Source organism: Rhinopithecus bieti, unplaced genomic scaffold (genome assembly GCF_001698545.2).
Source record: "Rhinopithecus bieti isolate Rb0 unplaced genomic scaffold, ASM169854v2 scaffold_13900, whole genome shotgun sequence".
Classification (NCBI taxonomy): Eukaryota; Metazoa; Chordata; class Mammalia; order Primates; family Cercopithecidae; genus Rhinopithecus; species Rhinopithecus bieti.
The window spans coordinates 4,539,966-4,556,045 of record NW_016808376.1 but is presented as its reverse complement, the minus strand read 5'-3'; the positions used below and the strand labels follow the sequence as shown (position 1 = coordinate 4,556,045).

General features: G+C 49.2%; 1 protein-coding gene across 4 annotated transcripts in view; it reads right to left on the bottom strand.

The window, feature by feature from the left end:
- CAMK1D (calcium/calmodulin dependent protein kinase ID) overlaps positions 1–16,080 on the bottom strand; it is a 497,275-nt gene that overhangs the window by 8,142 nt on the left and 473,053 nt on the right. For 3 of the 4 annotated variants that reach the window (XM_017886697.1, XM_017886698.1, XM_017886696.1), the window contains 4 exons: positions 13,349–13,461; positions 11,333–11,411; positions 2,906–2,993; positions 1,760–1,877 (listed from right to left, as the gene is read on the bottom strand). In XM_017886697.1, coding sequence (XP_017742186.1) covers positions 1,760–1,877; positions 2,906–2,993; positions 11,333–11,411; positions 13,349–13,461 — 398 coding nt within the window. Of the gene's footprint in view, positions 1–1,755; positions 1,878–2,905; positions 2,994–11,332; positions 11,412–13,348; positions 13,462–16,080 lie in introns of all 4 variants that reach the window. The other variant, XM_017886700.1, reaches the window with a different exon arrangement.

The window sequence follows — 16,080 nt, the reverse complement described above, 5'->3', positions numbered from 1 at the left end:
AGGGAGGGAGGGAGGGAAAGACAGAAAGAGAAAGAAAGAGAGGAAGAGAAAGAAAGAAAGAGAGAAAGAGAGAGAGAGAAAGAGAGAAAGAAAGAAAGAGAGAAAGAGAAAGAAAGAAAGAAAGAAAGAAAGAAAGAAAGAAAGAAAGAAAGAAAGAAAGAAAGAAAGAAAGAAAAGAAAGAGGAAAGGGAAGGGAGGGAGGGAAGGAAGGGAAGGAAGGAAGGAAGAGGGGAGGGAGGGAGGGAGAGAAGGAAGGGGAAGAAAGAAAAGAAGGAAGGAAGGAAGGAAAAAGAGAGAAGAGAAGAGAGAGGGAAGGAGGGAAAGAAAGAAGGGAAAACAAAAGAAAGAAAAGTAAAAAAAAAAGAAAGAAGAGCAAGAATAGGGATGTTCACCTATTTCTGTGCGAGCTCAGCAGTCCCTGGCCTAGTGGAGCTCCTCAGAGGCTGCCCTGAAGCCCTCCCCCAGAGGACGTGCAGGCATCAAAAGCCTCGACATGAGGGGCCTCAGCTGCCACTGAGCTTCTTGGAGCAGGCCCCCAGGGAGTCTGTGTGCTCAGACATGGGGACAGCCATACAAGGAAGGCACCCGATGGGCTTCGCTGCCAATGCCACTGTATGAATCTGCAGAGAAGGGATCCATCGTGGGGTTCCCTTTGACCAGAGGGTGGAAAAGATTCAGAGTGAAAGGGGAGCGTGGATCTACGGTATGTCAGGGGACACTCACAGAGATTTCTTGGGAAAATGTAAGGGCTGGATGGTCCCAAATGAGACGGGAAGATTCCTTAGAGAGGAAGGGAATCCTTTTCTGAGCCAAATGGGAAGGAGCGTGATCACGCCCAGGGTGAGACCAGGCCGCAGGGCTGCTCCATGGTTAGGGAGATCAGGGCCACTGCTCTGGCGTGGAGAGGACCCACGGGAAGGGCCAAACAGGAGGTTATTTCCAGAGAGAGCGGAGGAGGTGGGGAGAGAAAGAAGGAGAGTGTAAGTGTGCCTTCGATGATGGAATAGTGCATGCGAAAATGAAGAACAATGAAATACTATTACTTTTATTGCAAAGTCGATGCCCTTCAAGCAAATGAGCTCAAATTATCATTGTCTGCATCCGAAATATTCCATACATGATGGAAGTCAGGGATAGGAGGGACTGCACGATGAGAGGTAAATCAGAGGGAAGGACGGAGACGGGAGGGAGTCCAGGCCTTTACCCAGACAGACAAGGCTGCAAGGACTTGAGCCCTGGATTCCTCAACTGTAAACGGAAATGCAATACCTAGGGTTCCACAAGTGTTCAATGATCTGTTTATTTATTTTTTGAGAGGGAGTCTCACTCTGTCGCCCAGGCTGGAGTGCCATGGTGCGATCTCGGCTCACTGCAACCTCCGCTTCCTGGGTTCAAGCGATTCTCCTGCCTCAGCCTCCCGAGTAACTGAGATTACAGGCGCCCGCCACCATGTCCTGGCTAATTTTTGTATTTGAGTAGAGATGGGGTTTCACCATGTTGGTCAGGCTGGTCTTAAACTCCTGAACTCAAATGGGCCTCCTGCCTCGGCCTCCCAAAGTGTTGGGATTACAGGCGTGAGCCACCGCACCCGGCCCAATGATTCCATGTTAAAAAAACGTCCTAGGATCGCACGACATGGGATTAAGTATAGAAAGCGCCTGGCAAACAGGAGGTGCTCGGCAGATGCCGGCTGCCTCCTCTCCACCCCAGGCTCGTCTTCAGTGTCAGCTGAGGGATTCTGGTTTTGCTACATACGCACAGTCTTTTTGGCTGGCCAAACTGAGGCTGCTCGAAACACTTGCATTGGAACTGTCCAGGCTGCTGCCGAGGTGTAGTTTTCTCATATGTCTCACGACAGCCGTGGCGTTAAACGCTTGCTGAAATTTCAGAAAGGAAAAAGGCAGACAAGTATTTCAGCTCATCAGAGAAGCCTCCAACTGTGTTCTCTTGTTTATCACGTTAGCCTAAGCATTTCAAACTCCTTACATCATGCTCATGCTACTCAAGAAAGCGAGCTTGTGTCGTCCCTTCTTCCAAAAGTACACTGATTTATGAAACCCTTTCCCCAACTAAATATTTTAGAGACTTAACATAGTTTTCTTCTGACATCATAAATACATAGAACAAATGTAAACCAATTCCCTCTGTAATTTAAGAGATGTGACCTTTAGAATAAAAGGCATATTATAATACCTTAAACATGTGAGATTTGAAAATGGTTTTTATTTTCCTAGTATTGATATTTTTGTCTGATTTACGTTGGAGTAAAAGTCATGGCAATTTTAATGGAAGAAACCGCCATTACTTTTGCACCAAGCTAATAATAGCATTTCCTATGAATAAAGCAGGTCAGCAAAATTAGTTTTGTTTCCATCCCATCTTTCACCATTGGCCCTAATGGCAAAATAGCTAGCTCTGAATTGCCCATGCTGATTGGAACACGGAGGGGAGGTTAGGTGATCAAGAGATTAGGAAGCTAGGTAATCAACAGATGATCACAAAACCTCTATGGTTTAAATCTGTCAAACCTTTACCAGCAAACATTGATGAGTTGAACTCAGATTTCCTGTTTTCTCCCCCTCCATATCGCTTTAATCAAAGTCAACTATTCAAAGTTCTAGCAAGATGAAGACAGACAAGGGTGACGGGAAGACAAGGATGATGTTGCTTAAGAAACAGCAGATGAGGAAGAGCTGGCACTATGGCTGTTTTTGATCACACAGGGAAGTGTTTAATTGCACACTCCATCCCTCTTACACTGTAACAGTCCAAGTCTTTACTACTTGTGTTTAAAATTAGCAAAATTACTCAGGTGAGGTTCTGGGGATTTCAGAAATGCTCAGACTGGAGGGCCAGTGTCATGAGCGGGTTAATCCACGGGGAATTTCGTACACTCCACACTTACTCTCCATTTGCTCTTGGCGAAGTTCTTCCGGATCTGGGCGCTGACGGACTCGTGGATGTTTTTGTTGAGGGCTGTGTCACCAGCGATCCTGAAACAGAGGCAAAGGCGCTTCTCTGAAGTGCTTCTTCTGGGCCCTGACACTGGGTCCCATAAAGGGGACTCTCACCTTAGCCTCAGGAGAGCCAAGGCCTAGTCGGGGACAGGGTGGCTGGCCACTGCCCTTCCAGGCTGCTGATGTCATCACCTGGCCATCCCCTAAACCCACCCATTCTTATCCTGCACCACAAAGTCCTATCCCAGCTTCTACACTCTGCACCCTCCCCAGACCTGCCAGCACCCTCCTGGCTGACCACTCCCTGGCTCTCCCTTTTTCTTTCTTTGACCCCAATTCCTGCAACATCAGAATCCACAGTGACAATGTTTTCCATCCTTCTCCCTCCCCCTCACCCGCTGTGCCTCCACACAAGCTTTGGAGCCACCACGCACCACCTCCAAAGTCTCACACTTGCTCCCCAACTGGTCTCATCACCAGACCCCTTCCTAGCCTGGCTTCCCAGCTTCCTCGGATCCGAGGTCCCTCCTCTCTGCCTTCCCCAGGGGCTCAGATCCCAGGGCACCACTCACACCCGTGGGCTCTCAGCTTCATCTCAGCAGAGCTGAGCCCTGCCATATTCTGCTCGGCAACACCTGCGAGGCCATGCCCCACACCTGCTCCACACTGGGTGACAGGATTCCCAGCTCCACTCAACCCTGCCTGGAGCATCCTCCACCCCTGCATCTCCTAGAAATTCTCAGAACTTCAAGGACGGCATCCACCCTGCATTCACCTGAGCCCTGGCAGCCCCGGGTAAGCTTTGATTTAACTCTAGCTGATTCCTGAGCCTGCCATGAGCAGGGAAGAACTTAGGTTTGCTCCTGGCGTTCTCTCCTGACAGTACCCTCCATCCCACTCTTTCCTCCCTCTGCTGTCTCTTTCTTGGGTCTTACAGCCTCCCCCTCTCTCTCGGCTCACAATCTCCAGGCTGAGAATTACCTGGCAGTCTCCCAGCTCTTCCTTCCCTCCCGCACGCCCTTCTGGATCACAGCCTCCTCCTCTCCCTACAGGCAGCCACTTGGCCTTTCCCCCAGGGCCGCTGTGCTCTGCTCCCAGTCTTTCCTGGACTTTGATCCTTCCCTCTTCCCTTCCCTCTAAGCATCAAACTATTCAATTCTGGGTTAGTAGTATCTGACACCTAAGAAATAATTTCATGAATCTTGCAGAAGTTAAAGGGATCAGCGTCAGGGACCAATTTTACGGGCTGGAAGGTAACTGGTAAAGGGAGGAAACCTCTCACCCCCCAGACACTGACTGCCCTGGACACAAAACAGCCCAGACACGGCAACCGTCACTTCCAACTACTTCAGGAGATGAAAGGAACATAGCTCAGGCATATTCAGACAAGAGAGCATCCCAGCCAGACTTTCTTTCCCGTCAGGACTGCAAACAGGGTGGACAGAGTTGATATAAAATCGGTGCCAGGCTGGCCTAAGTTTAGAATCCAGGCTGATGTTCCCAGCTCAAAACAACTCTCCCCCACCACCTTTTCCCAGCAGGGCTGCAAACACACAGCCAAGAGGACATGCAGGAAATATCTTAAGCGAACCAGGTTTCCATTTCCAACAACTGTCAACTGCCTTCCTTCCCAGACACATACTCCTGAAACAGAAACAGTGTATTTGAACGGGCAACTACATCTGAGACAAGAGTAACAAGACAAGGAGGAGGAGAGAACGGGAGACATCCTGATTAAGCTTTTTCTCCTGGAGAGGCCAAGGGAGTGATTCCTCCTGGACCCTATTGAAAAGCTGCATCCTGAGACAAGGATGCCAGTCCACGCTTGCAGTGGCCAGCTCTTTCTCAGAAACGAGAAGGCCAAAGCGGTGGGGAGTCTGGAATTCCTCAGGCTGAGCACTGCTGCAGGGCAGAGCTACGCTCCAAAGCAAACAGGCTGGTGCTGGGGTCGGGGAGACTCTGGGCCTTGGGGTCCACCTGTCTGTCTGCAGTGTGGTCTCAGACACCATGGACTGCGGCCTGCTGCCTGTACTCTGTGTCCCATGCTCTAACTGTGGGTTCACAGGGGCCCAGATGTAAGAAAACAGGAGCTTCTAATTATTTCAGAAATGCTTCATGCTTATTTCCCACAGTCCTGGGCTGTGTAGCAGTGGGGAGTCCAGCTGGGCAGAAGGTGGCCCCCAGGCTCTGTGTCACACTGTCTTCCTGCAGCAGTGCAGCCACCTCAGGCCACAACAGCACACCGTGGCCCTCCTCAAGTACAAGCTGCAGTGACAACGGTGACCCCTGCTCATGATAAGCTGGGAAACTTGCAATAGTAACATCAGGACAGCACTGATACTCACTGTCACTAACTTCAGCACGCTTTGCCAACAAAACCGGAGGCATGGAGTCTAAACACTGGAAGGGATCCTAGTGGTCAATGCTTCTGATACAGCAGGATTGCTTTATAAATCTGTATACACACACTTAGGCAACGCTATGGGTGAACATACTTCATTAATGACTCCCTTGCTTTTCTGTTTTCTTGTTTTTTGTTTTTGTTTGTGTTTTTGTTTTTTTTTGAGATAGAGTCTCGCTCTGTCGCCCAGGCTGGAGGGCAGTGGTGCAATCTTGGCTCACTGCAACCTCTGCCTCTGGGTTCAGGTGATTCTCCTGCCTCAGCCTCCCGAGTAGCTAGGATTACAGGCATGCGCCACCATGCCAGGCTCATTTTTGTGTTTTCAATAGAGACAGGGTTTCACCATATTGGCCAGGCTGGTCTCGAACCCCTGACCTCCAGTGATCCACGCCTGCCTTGGCCTCCCAAAGTGCTGGGATTACAGGCATGAGCCACCACACCTGGTCAGTTTTCTGGTTTTAACACCTACAAGAACAATGCAGATGGCATTTACATAATCACACCTTTTACAGCCTATCTCACTATCCACTGCTCACAGCTCATAGCATAGTCTCCCTTGCCTTTCATGCTTTTGTGTTTTGTGTGTGGTCTCTTCTACCTTCCTGGCTCTGAGTCTGCGCTTTTCCAGCCACCTGCTCAAGATGGGCTTGGTGGTGCCTGGCATATATCCAAGACAGCACTTGCCAGTCCTGGGCTACCTCCTAATTCCTACAGCCAACCGGAGCTCAGGTGGCTGGAGCCCAGAAGACAGGAGCGGAGGTTCGGTGAACATTCAGGAACATGAACTTGGCTACTTGGCTAGTCCACAGTACCCAGATATTTGGCCAAATACTAGCCTGATGTTGCTGGGAAAGTATTTTTGAGATGACATGAACATTTCAATTGGTAGACTTTGGGTCAAACCGACTAAGAGTCCATGCCATGCGTGGACCTTGTTCAATCAGTTGACGGCCCTCATTGAAAACAGGAAGAGGAACTGCTGTCTCCAGGCTGCCTTCAGACTTGAGCTGCAACATCAGCTCTTCCCTGGGTCTCCAGCCTGCTGCCCTGTCCTGCAAATGTTTGATTTGCTGATCCCCACAACTGCATGAAACAGGCTTAAATCCTTAAAATAAATTAATCTCTTGCTCTCAGTGTCTCTTTCTTATCACTTCAGTTTGCTTATCAATGAGCCTAGAGCTGAATGCTCAGAACCACTGAGCTGGTGGAATGAGCTCTGGCCAGGGCTGCCCTGTAATGGGGCCTGGGTTCCGGTCCTGGTCCTGGCCATTTCCTACACTGTGGCCATCAGTCAGCAGCCTGTTGGGACCTGAGCACACACCACAGAGAGAACGGCCATCCTCAGTGAAAGGGGCAGGAACCATCTGCTAAGAGGCCGGCTGCCTTCCAAGGGGGAGCTTTGCAAAGAGCCCTCTCCTGTCTGGAGTGGTCTGGGTGCTAAGGAAGGTGTCCGTGATTGCCAAGGCCTCCCCCGCCCTTGGTGGCCCTGATGAAATTGGAAGAGCAAGTGTGGAATAAGAGATGATGCTCTCAGGGTGTCAGGGATGTGCAGAGACCAAAGCTTCCAGAATGACGCCGCTGGTGAGGCGGGGCCCTGGAGGGACGAGTCCACATTCCGCCAGCTCTCACCTGAATCTGTGTTCTCCTTTGCCCTGGCAATTTTACATAAAGGAGACAAGTCTATCATAAATGCAGGCAAGCGAGAGTTTCAGCAATGCTTAGGTCAAGTGCATTAGTTTTCATCATTTTCCAGGGTTTGACTTCTTGGGAGGTTTAAAATGTACTGTAGGCCGGGCATGGTGTCTCACGCCTGTAATCCCAGCACTTTGGGAGGCTGAGGCGGGTGGATCACGAGGTCAGGAGATTGACACCAGCCTGGCCAACATGGTGAAACCCTGTCTGTACTAAAAACACAAAAAATTAGCTGGGCGTGGTGGCGTGCACCTGTAATCCCAGCTATTTGGGAGGCTGAGGCAGGAGAATCACTTGAACCTGGGAGGCAGAGGTTGCAGTGAGCCAAGATCACACCACTGCACTCCAGCCTGGTGACAGAGTGAGACTCTGTCTCAAAAGAAAAAAAAAAAATAGAAACTGTACGGTAAAAACGATAAAGCACTGACAGGTTCACATGCTGTGACGTCTTGTGATGTGACACAGGCTGATGACTCGGAAGTCTTTCTCTCTAGCTTGACCTCTTTCCTGGACTCCTGACTCAGTCAGCAGAGCGCCCACCATGGGTCTCGATTGAGACGGCTCCCAGCACCTCTGGTCCAGTGTGGCCCAGGCTGAACTCACTCCTCCAAGTCTGCCCCTCCTCCTAGCACAATCATCCCCCCAGTCCCTTAAGCTGGAAACTTGGGAATAATCCTAGACCCTTCTCTTCCTCACCTCACCCTGCCACTGCTCTGCCCAAACCCCGTGGCTTCTCCGTCCCTGAGAGTCACTCACAGTCCTCCCCGCCCCGCCCCATCCCTGCCATGCTGCCCCGCGCAGGCCACGGTCAGCCTCCTCTGGGCCATCCCCCTTTCCGCCTCTAGGCCGCACCTTCCAGCCACACTCCCACACCCCATCTCCCACCAGATTGGGTTTTCTAAAATCAAACCTGAGCACCCTGCCTAAGAGATGTCAGGGACCCCACTGCCCAAAGGAAAAGGTACAAATTCCTTGGTAGAGTCATCAATTAATGGCAGCCTGTAGGTATCACAGACGTGTCTGGTGCAACGCTTCTTTTTTGTCCCACGTATTATCTCACATAACCCCTTGAAAAGTCCTGCGGGGTCTGTATTATGGTTATTGAAGATCCGATTCTATAGGGGCAGCCCAAAGGGCTTAGGAGCTCATCCACACGGGTAGTGAGTGGTGAAGCCAGGACTTGGAGCCAAGCAGGCCAGGCCAGGCCCCTGCCCTGCCTGCAAGTTCCTGCCTTCCTTCCCAGTCTCACTTCCTGCCTCCTCCATCCTCTCCTGCTCTGGAATACCACATGTTCACGGCACCATGAATGCACGTGCAGTTTTCAGCTCCCATGTTGTAGGCCCAGATGCTCATCTGCCTGGAATCCACTCCTCTTCCCGCTGGCCTGGGGGAAGCCTTCTCATGGTGCGGCACTCAGCACGGGCACCGCCTCCTGCTGGGCCCTCTGTGCCCCTCTCCCAGCCTCCTCAGGAAAACTGACCTCTCCCTTCTTGGTTTTTTCCAAAATGTTTGGTGAAGGAGAGAGCAGGTGTTAACTGGCCTGTTTCCTACCTTCTACAGAGCAAGTATGGATTATCAACAAGCACTAGGCTCATAACCTTCCCTTTTTTATTGAGGTCATTTTTATTCTTTATAAGATAAATCTCAAGTCTTTCAGCTTTAAAGGTCTAATGTTTATAAAGTAAGAAAACCATTATTACCTTTCTCGTCGCATACTTTGACTACTGCCCAAAGTGACTTAAACAAAATCAAGACGATACACAATCACAACTGTCCACTTCTTCAGAACATTCTTTCTTTCTCCCCTAAGCCTTTCCTTTCTTCCCCTTTTCTTCTCCTTCCAGTGTGATGGTGAAGAGAATTCATTTTGGAATCAGATAGTTTTGACTGGAATCCTGGCTTTGCTATTAGCTAGCTGTGTAGTCTTGGCTAAGTTAATTTATCTTTTTTTTTTGAGACGGAGTCTCCCTCTGTGGCCCAGGCTGGAGTGCAGAGGCACCATCTTTGTTCACTGCAAGCTCTGCCTCCCAGGTTCCAGTGATTTCCAGGCCTCAGCCTCCCCAGTAGCTGGGATTACAGGCACACACCACCATGTCCGGCTAATTTTTGTATTTTTAGTAGACAGGGGTTTCACCATGTTGGCCAGGTTGGTCTCGAACTCTTAACCTCAAGCGGCCTACCCGCCTTGGCCTCCCAAAGTGCTGGGACTATAGGCATGAGCCACCACCGGCCATCTCTCTATTTCTTTATCTCGGAAACGAGAATACAACGTCACAGCGTTATTATAAAAGAAAAAAAGAAGATAACACATTAGAGCAATTAGCCCAGTGCTGGAATATAATAGACAGTCAATAAATGACAGGTGTTATACACTGAAATACTGTGAAATGGGGTCAGGACATTGCCTGTGAGCAGGTCCCCTTTAGAAGGCTGACCAGCACACAAGACCCCAGGGGAAATGCTACAGAGGATGGCAGGGTTCACAGGGGGATGGTTTTCTGGAGTGATTTTTAGGGGGATTTTCTCCTGATCTCAAGGTTTTCTCTATTTATTTTCATTATCTTTGGTATTTTACGACTCTCGGCATTTGTTTCACAATGGATGCTTGTGGTGCTTACATAACAATCACTACAGGCTGGCGCAGTGGCTCACACCTGTAATCCCAGCACTTTGGAAGGCCGAGGCAGGTGGATCACCTGAGGTCAGGAATTTGAGACCACCCCGGCCAACACAGCGAAACCTGTCTCTACTAAAAATACAAAAAGTTGGCTGGACATGGTGATGCCTGTTAATCACAGCTACTTGGGAGGCTGAGGCACGAGAATCCCTCGAATCTGGGAGGCGGAGGCAGCAGTGAGCCGAGATTGCACCACTGCACTCCAGCCTGGGTGACAGAGACTCCATCTCAGAAACAAAACAAAACAAAACAATTGCTAAAATTAAGCATTTCTGATGGACCAGAGGGTTTCTGTGCTAAACCCTGTACACGCATCATCTTTGGTATTTCTTATGTCCGCCCTGCGAATTAGGTATTGTTATTCTCATTTTAATAACAAGGAAACAGAGGCTCACAAAAGTGTAAACCTAGCATTGCAGCTAGCTGATAGTGAAGCTGGTTTCTAAATTAGTGGCACAAAAGCAAGGTAGCCTCACGCCCACTGCTGAAAACGTGTAGAATACCATCAACTATCAATTAGTCCCTCTGGAGTTGAAGAAACACAAATTTGAAATGCATCTTAAAAGGTAAAAAATATGTAACTTCATTTAACTACCCAATAATAAACTCAAGGAATAAAACTCTGTTCATAACGCCTCATTGGACGATTACCTTCAATATCTCTGAAGATTTTCTGTGAAGTGCAAAAGTCGCTATCTTTTGCATACTGATACAGTCTGACTGCGTTCCCACCCAAATCTCATCTTGGATTCCCACGTGTTGTGGGAGGGACCTGGTGGGAGGTAATCGAATCACGGAGGCAAGTCTTTCCTGTGCTGTTCTCGTGATAGTGAGTAAGTCTCTCACAAGATCTGATGATTTCAGAGAGAGGAGTGTTCGCCTGCACAAGCTCTCTCTTTTTGCCTGCTCCCATCCATGTAGGATACGACTTGCTACTCCTTGCCTTCCACCATGATTGTGAGGCCTCCCCAGCCATGTGGAACTGGGAGTCCAATGAAACCTCCTTCTTTTGTAAATTGCCCAGTCTTGGGTATGTCTTTTTTTTTTTTTTTTTTTTTTCTGAGACAGGGTTTTGCTCTTGTTGCCCAAGCTGGAGTGCAATGGCGCGATCTTGGCTCACTGCAACCTTTGCCTCCTGAGTTCAAGCGATTCGCCTGCCTCAGCCTCGCAAGTAGCTGGGATTACAGGTGCACGCCACCATGCCCGGCTAATTTTTTTGTGTTTTTAGTAGAAATGTGGTTTCACCATGTTAGCCAGGCTGGTCTCAAACTCCTGACCTCAGGTGATCCACCCACCTCGGCCTCCCAAAGTGCTGGGATTACAGGCGTGAGCCACCGCGCCCAGCCTCGGGTATGTCTTTATCAGCTGTGTGAAAATGGACAAATGCACATACTAACTTCTCATGGTGCTCCCAGAAGCTGTATCCTGGGGGCACAAGAGTTCAAATGCTGGCCTGGGGAGAGGAGGAAAGTCACCGGCCAGAATGAAATGAAATTTGTAATAATCCTGTGTGGATTTCATAAATGACAATAGCCAACAGGAAGTTTCATGCCCCTCTGGGTGGCATTAAATGGCACGGTCTGCCGAGCAGGTGCTTTTCCTTACCATGGGTGCCGAGCTGCCTGCTCACACGTGTATCTTTTATTTGGGTCCTTCTCCATCAGGTTCCGAATGAAGTCTTTTGCTGTTCAAAAAGAAGGCACAAGGGAAGGAGTCACTTTGCGACTTGAGATGTGACAATATCATCCCACCAGGTCTTCAGGAGGAGCGTGTGTAGCATGAAAAACATGAGACCAGCCCTCCACAGAGACTACTGTACCTTGGACACAAAGGCACCAGCAAGTGGGGAAAAGGAAAGCCAGGGCTTGGCACTCTAGGGTGACCCAGTAGTGAGGAGGCCGCCTGGGACCCTGACTTCCAGCTCCAAGGCCCTTACTTCTAGTGGCTAGTGATACCTTTGGTTGAGAGGAGAGAAGTATCTTTGTAATCATGTGCCTCTAATTAGGCCATCACTGCCTTAGAGAACTTTTTTGGTGACATCATCTCCATATGTTAGATGTGGCTGATTCAACGAAACCTGCTGAGTGCCTGCTTAGCCCACCAGGTCCTGAGCTAGGTGCTGTGGATACCAAGTCCCCAGAAAGCACCACGTGTGGCCTACCCGGGCTATTACAAACCCTGGAGCAGGAAACTGCAATGCAGTGAGCTGCGCCCTGCTGGGGGAAGTGGGGAATACCTGGCAGCCTAGGAGAAAGGATGGCCCAGAAGCAGGACCCTGGGAAAGTGAGGGGCCTGGTGGCAGAACTGATGACCTCATAGGTCAGGTCCAAAACCTGCTGCACTGCAAGGTGTGGCCCCTCAATGCCCACAGGACTGGGCTTCTGCGGGAAGGCTGTGCTCTTCTGAGGTCAGAAGGAAAATATTTCCTATGTGGCTCTTTCCTGTAAGCCTTGTACAACTATACTCTGGGCCCAGGTTTTGGATGATTGAAGATGAAACCAAGGCATTTCCACTCAGGAGGAAGTAACACAAATAATAAAATGCTCTCTTTGAATAGCCCACAGAGACCATAACACATTGTCCCATTCATGATCTCATTTCATCCTTCTGCTATGCTCTACGGTAGATGGAATATTGTTACCAGCTTCATCTTACCAGCGAGGAAACTGAGGCTCAGAGAGATTTCATTAATCTACACAGGCCTTGGTTTTGATCTTTATCCCTGAGGAAGAACAATGAACTTCCCCAGGAAAGTTTCAGTGTGGCATTTCGAATCCCAGCTCTGCCACTTACTAGTTGTATGATTTTGGTCAAGTTATTTCACCTTCTGGAGCCTCGGTTTCCTCATCTGTCAAATGGGGATAATAGTAATACCCGCCTGACAGGCTGTCCTGAGGACTGAGTGAGGTAGCACACATACAGAGCGTCTTGTGCTCAGCATACAGTCAGCGCTCAATAAATCTTAGCTACTATTGGTTCACTCCAGGAGCACCACCCAGAACAGGGCGTGGCTAGGAGAGGTGGATGAGTGGGTCCCCATCTCTCAGCGTGGCTTGAGTCAGATGTCCCAAGCTTGTCCTCTTTCTTTGCAGGTCAAACCCAAATATGTAGCTCATGAAGCTTCCTGAGAGCCGTTATGAACTGTGTGCTGTGAGTGTGTTAATCCCCCACAGTTCATAGGCTGAAATCCCAACCTATGTGATGGTATTTGGAGACAGGACCTTTTGGGGGTAATTAGGTCATGAGGATGCAGCCCTCATGAATGAGATTAGTGCCCTTATCAAAGAGACTTGAGAGAGTTCTCTTGATCCTTTTGCCATGTGAGGACATGGTGAGAAGGACACAGTGAGAAGACAGCAGTCTATGAACCAGAAAGTGGGCCCTCACCAGATACTCAATGTGCTGGTGACTTGATCTTGGACTTCCCAGCCTCCAGAGCTGTGAGGAATAAATGTTTGCTGTTTGAGCCACCCATTCTATGGTATCTTGTTACAGCAGTCAACCAAGACAGGACCTTCAGGACTGTTCTGAGCCGCCCACGGTCCCCTGAGCCTGTCAGGGTCATGTGGTCTGGGTGTGTCGCAGGGGCCACCCACTGGGAGCTGCCTGTGGGAGACCTACCAGAGTCAGAGATGTCATCCCAGTAGGGAGAGTCAAACTCATATTCTGCCTTGAGGATCTGCTCAAAGAGCTTGGAGTCATTTTCATCATAAAAAGGAGGGTAGCCGCAGAGCCTGGAAGACAAAATGGAGTAAAAGCTGGAACATCTGCATATCCAATGTGGTGATTTGACACTTTGCCTGGAAGGAAGAGACATTACCAACTGAGTTAAGAAAATCTGGCAAAGCACCGTGGCTCACACTGGTAATCCCAGCACTTTGGGAGGCCAAGGCGGGCAGATCACTTGAGGCCGGGAGTTCGAGACCAGCCTGACCAACATGGCGAAACCTTGTCTCTACTAAAAAATACAAAAAAAAAAAAAAATCAGCTGGCTGTGGTGGCTGGCGCCTGTAATCCCAGCTACTTGGGAGGCTGAGATGGGAGGCTGAGCGATGAGCCAAGACTGCACCACTGTGAGACTCTGTCTCAAAAAAGCACACATCCCACAGGCATAGGCAGCACAGGAGTAAAACTGCGATGTAAAGAATAGCCAAAAGGCTCAACTCAGGTCATGATCAAAGGCAAATACAACTATCGAAGTCCCCCCTTAACTCTGCACAGAATTAGCCACAGAGTCCCACACACCCTAAAACCTACTGGACAGCCTTCTTCACATCAGCGTTATTGATCTTACTGTCTGTAATACTGTCCCTAACAGAGGATGAGCTGATGGAGAAAACCAACAAAATATATGTTTAATGTCCGTTTCAGGGCCCTTCCAGTTTCATTTTATTTCAGAAATCATCAGAGGAAGAAAATGAAATTTTATGACCTTGAGTATCAAGCTGCCACAAGACACCATAACCTGCACATTGTCACACACATAACCTGCACATGAACACGCTGCCATGCCTAAACTGGGTACGTGGAGGGTTGTGGTTCTGCCCACTAACATGCAGTAAGTATTAGCAGGGCTGACACACGTTGTAAGACTGCAACAGCATAATACTACCCATTTTTCCATGGAACCATTTCAAGGTTGATTTTTAACGGATCATATTGATGCTGGTGCAAGTGACTTCTAATTTAGAGTTCCGGTGGGACAACAGTCATCTGACACACGTAATGGGAGTGGAAATTCTCATTAATTAGACCCACTACAATTTGTTCCATAAAATCATGGATTCTCATTCCAGTTCTGAAATCAGTTTCAATGCTACTTTTACCACTGATGCATTTTTTTGGACCAAAATTTCCTTCCCTGAAAACACGAAGGGCTGGCCTAGAAAATTCCTAATATTTTTTCCAGCTTCAAGATACTGTGGCTCTATGGTTCAGTTTGGCTGGCTAAACACTCAGGAAAAGACCTAGCACATGCTTGGGGCCCACGTGGAGGCAGGGGCTGGCCTTGGTTGGCACTGGACGGCCAGGAAGAGGTGGGCCTGAGGCTGCAGGAAGACGGTGCTTGATTCCAGAAGGCCAGGGGCAATGCTGCGTCGTGCAGAACTTGCTTCTCGGGCTGCGACAACCCAGAGGGTGGCAGCCACGGTGGAGTTTATTTATTTATTTTTTCTTTCCTGAGATGGGAGTCTCCCTCTGTCACCCAGCTGGAGTGCAATGGCATGATCACAGCTCACTGCAACCTCCACCTCCTGGGTTCCAGCAATTCTGCCTCAGCCTCCCGAGTAGCAGATTACAGGTGCCTGACAGCATGTTGTGCTATTTTTTTTTTCCCTTTTTCTTTTTTTTTTTTTTTGTGAGATGGAGTCTCGCTCTGTCACCCAGGCTGGAGTACAGTGGCGTGGTCTTGGCTCACTGCAAGCTCCACCACCCAGGTTCACACCATTCTCCTGCCTCAGCCTCCCAAGTAGCTGGGACTACAGGCACCTGCCACCACGCCCGGCTAATTTTTTGTATTTTAGTAGAGACGGGGTTTCACCGTGTTAGCCAGGATGGTCTCGATCTCCTGACCTTGTGATCCACCCACCTCGGCCTCTCAAAGTGCTGGGATTACAGGCGTGAGCCACCGTGCCAGGCCAGTTTTTGTATTTTTAGTAGAGATGGAGTCTCTCTATGTTGGTCAGGCTGGTCTCGAATTCCTGACATCAGGTGATCCACCCTGCTCGGCCTCCCAAGTGCTGGGATTACAGGTGTGAGCCACCACGCTTGTCCCATGGTGGGAGTTCTGACCCAAACAAGCCCTGAATTGTACCACATAGATCAACACAGCCACAGCCTAGGGACTAGTCTAATGAGAACAAATTAACAAGAATCAACAGACTGCAGGACTGCAAGGGATTAGACTGTCAGCACATAAGAAATGCAATACAGGTTAGAAACACCACCTTGGTACCGCCGTTCCTCAGCTGTTCCTCCCGTGGGACGCACATCACCAGCCACCACTGCGCAGGAGTGTGCCTGATGACATTTTTAAAGCCTGTGAGACATTCTGTGGGCCCATAAGAATCAAAATAATCTCTCCCCACAAGGTTGCTTTAGGGGCTAAGAGCCTGGAAAATTTCATTTCTAAAGATGTGCTGCTTTTGGTGAAATGAGCAAGAGCCAGGGCTTCCAAAACCACCAGGCATATAGTTCACTGCCCACGGAAATCCTGGAGCTCTGAGATAGGTCTGTCCATTTCTCCCACGATGAGGATTCAGGCAAAATGAAATGTGCATATTAGGAAACGCAGACAGAGCAAAACGTTAGTTCATCTTGGAAAAAAACCTAAATTCTAGATATGTGAGGTTTTT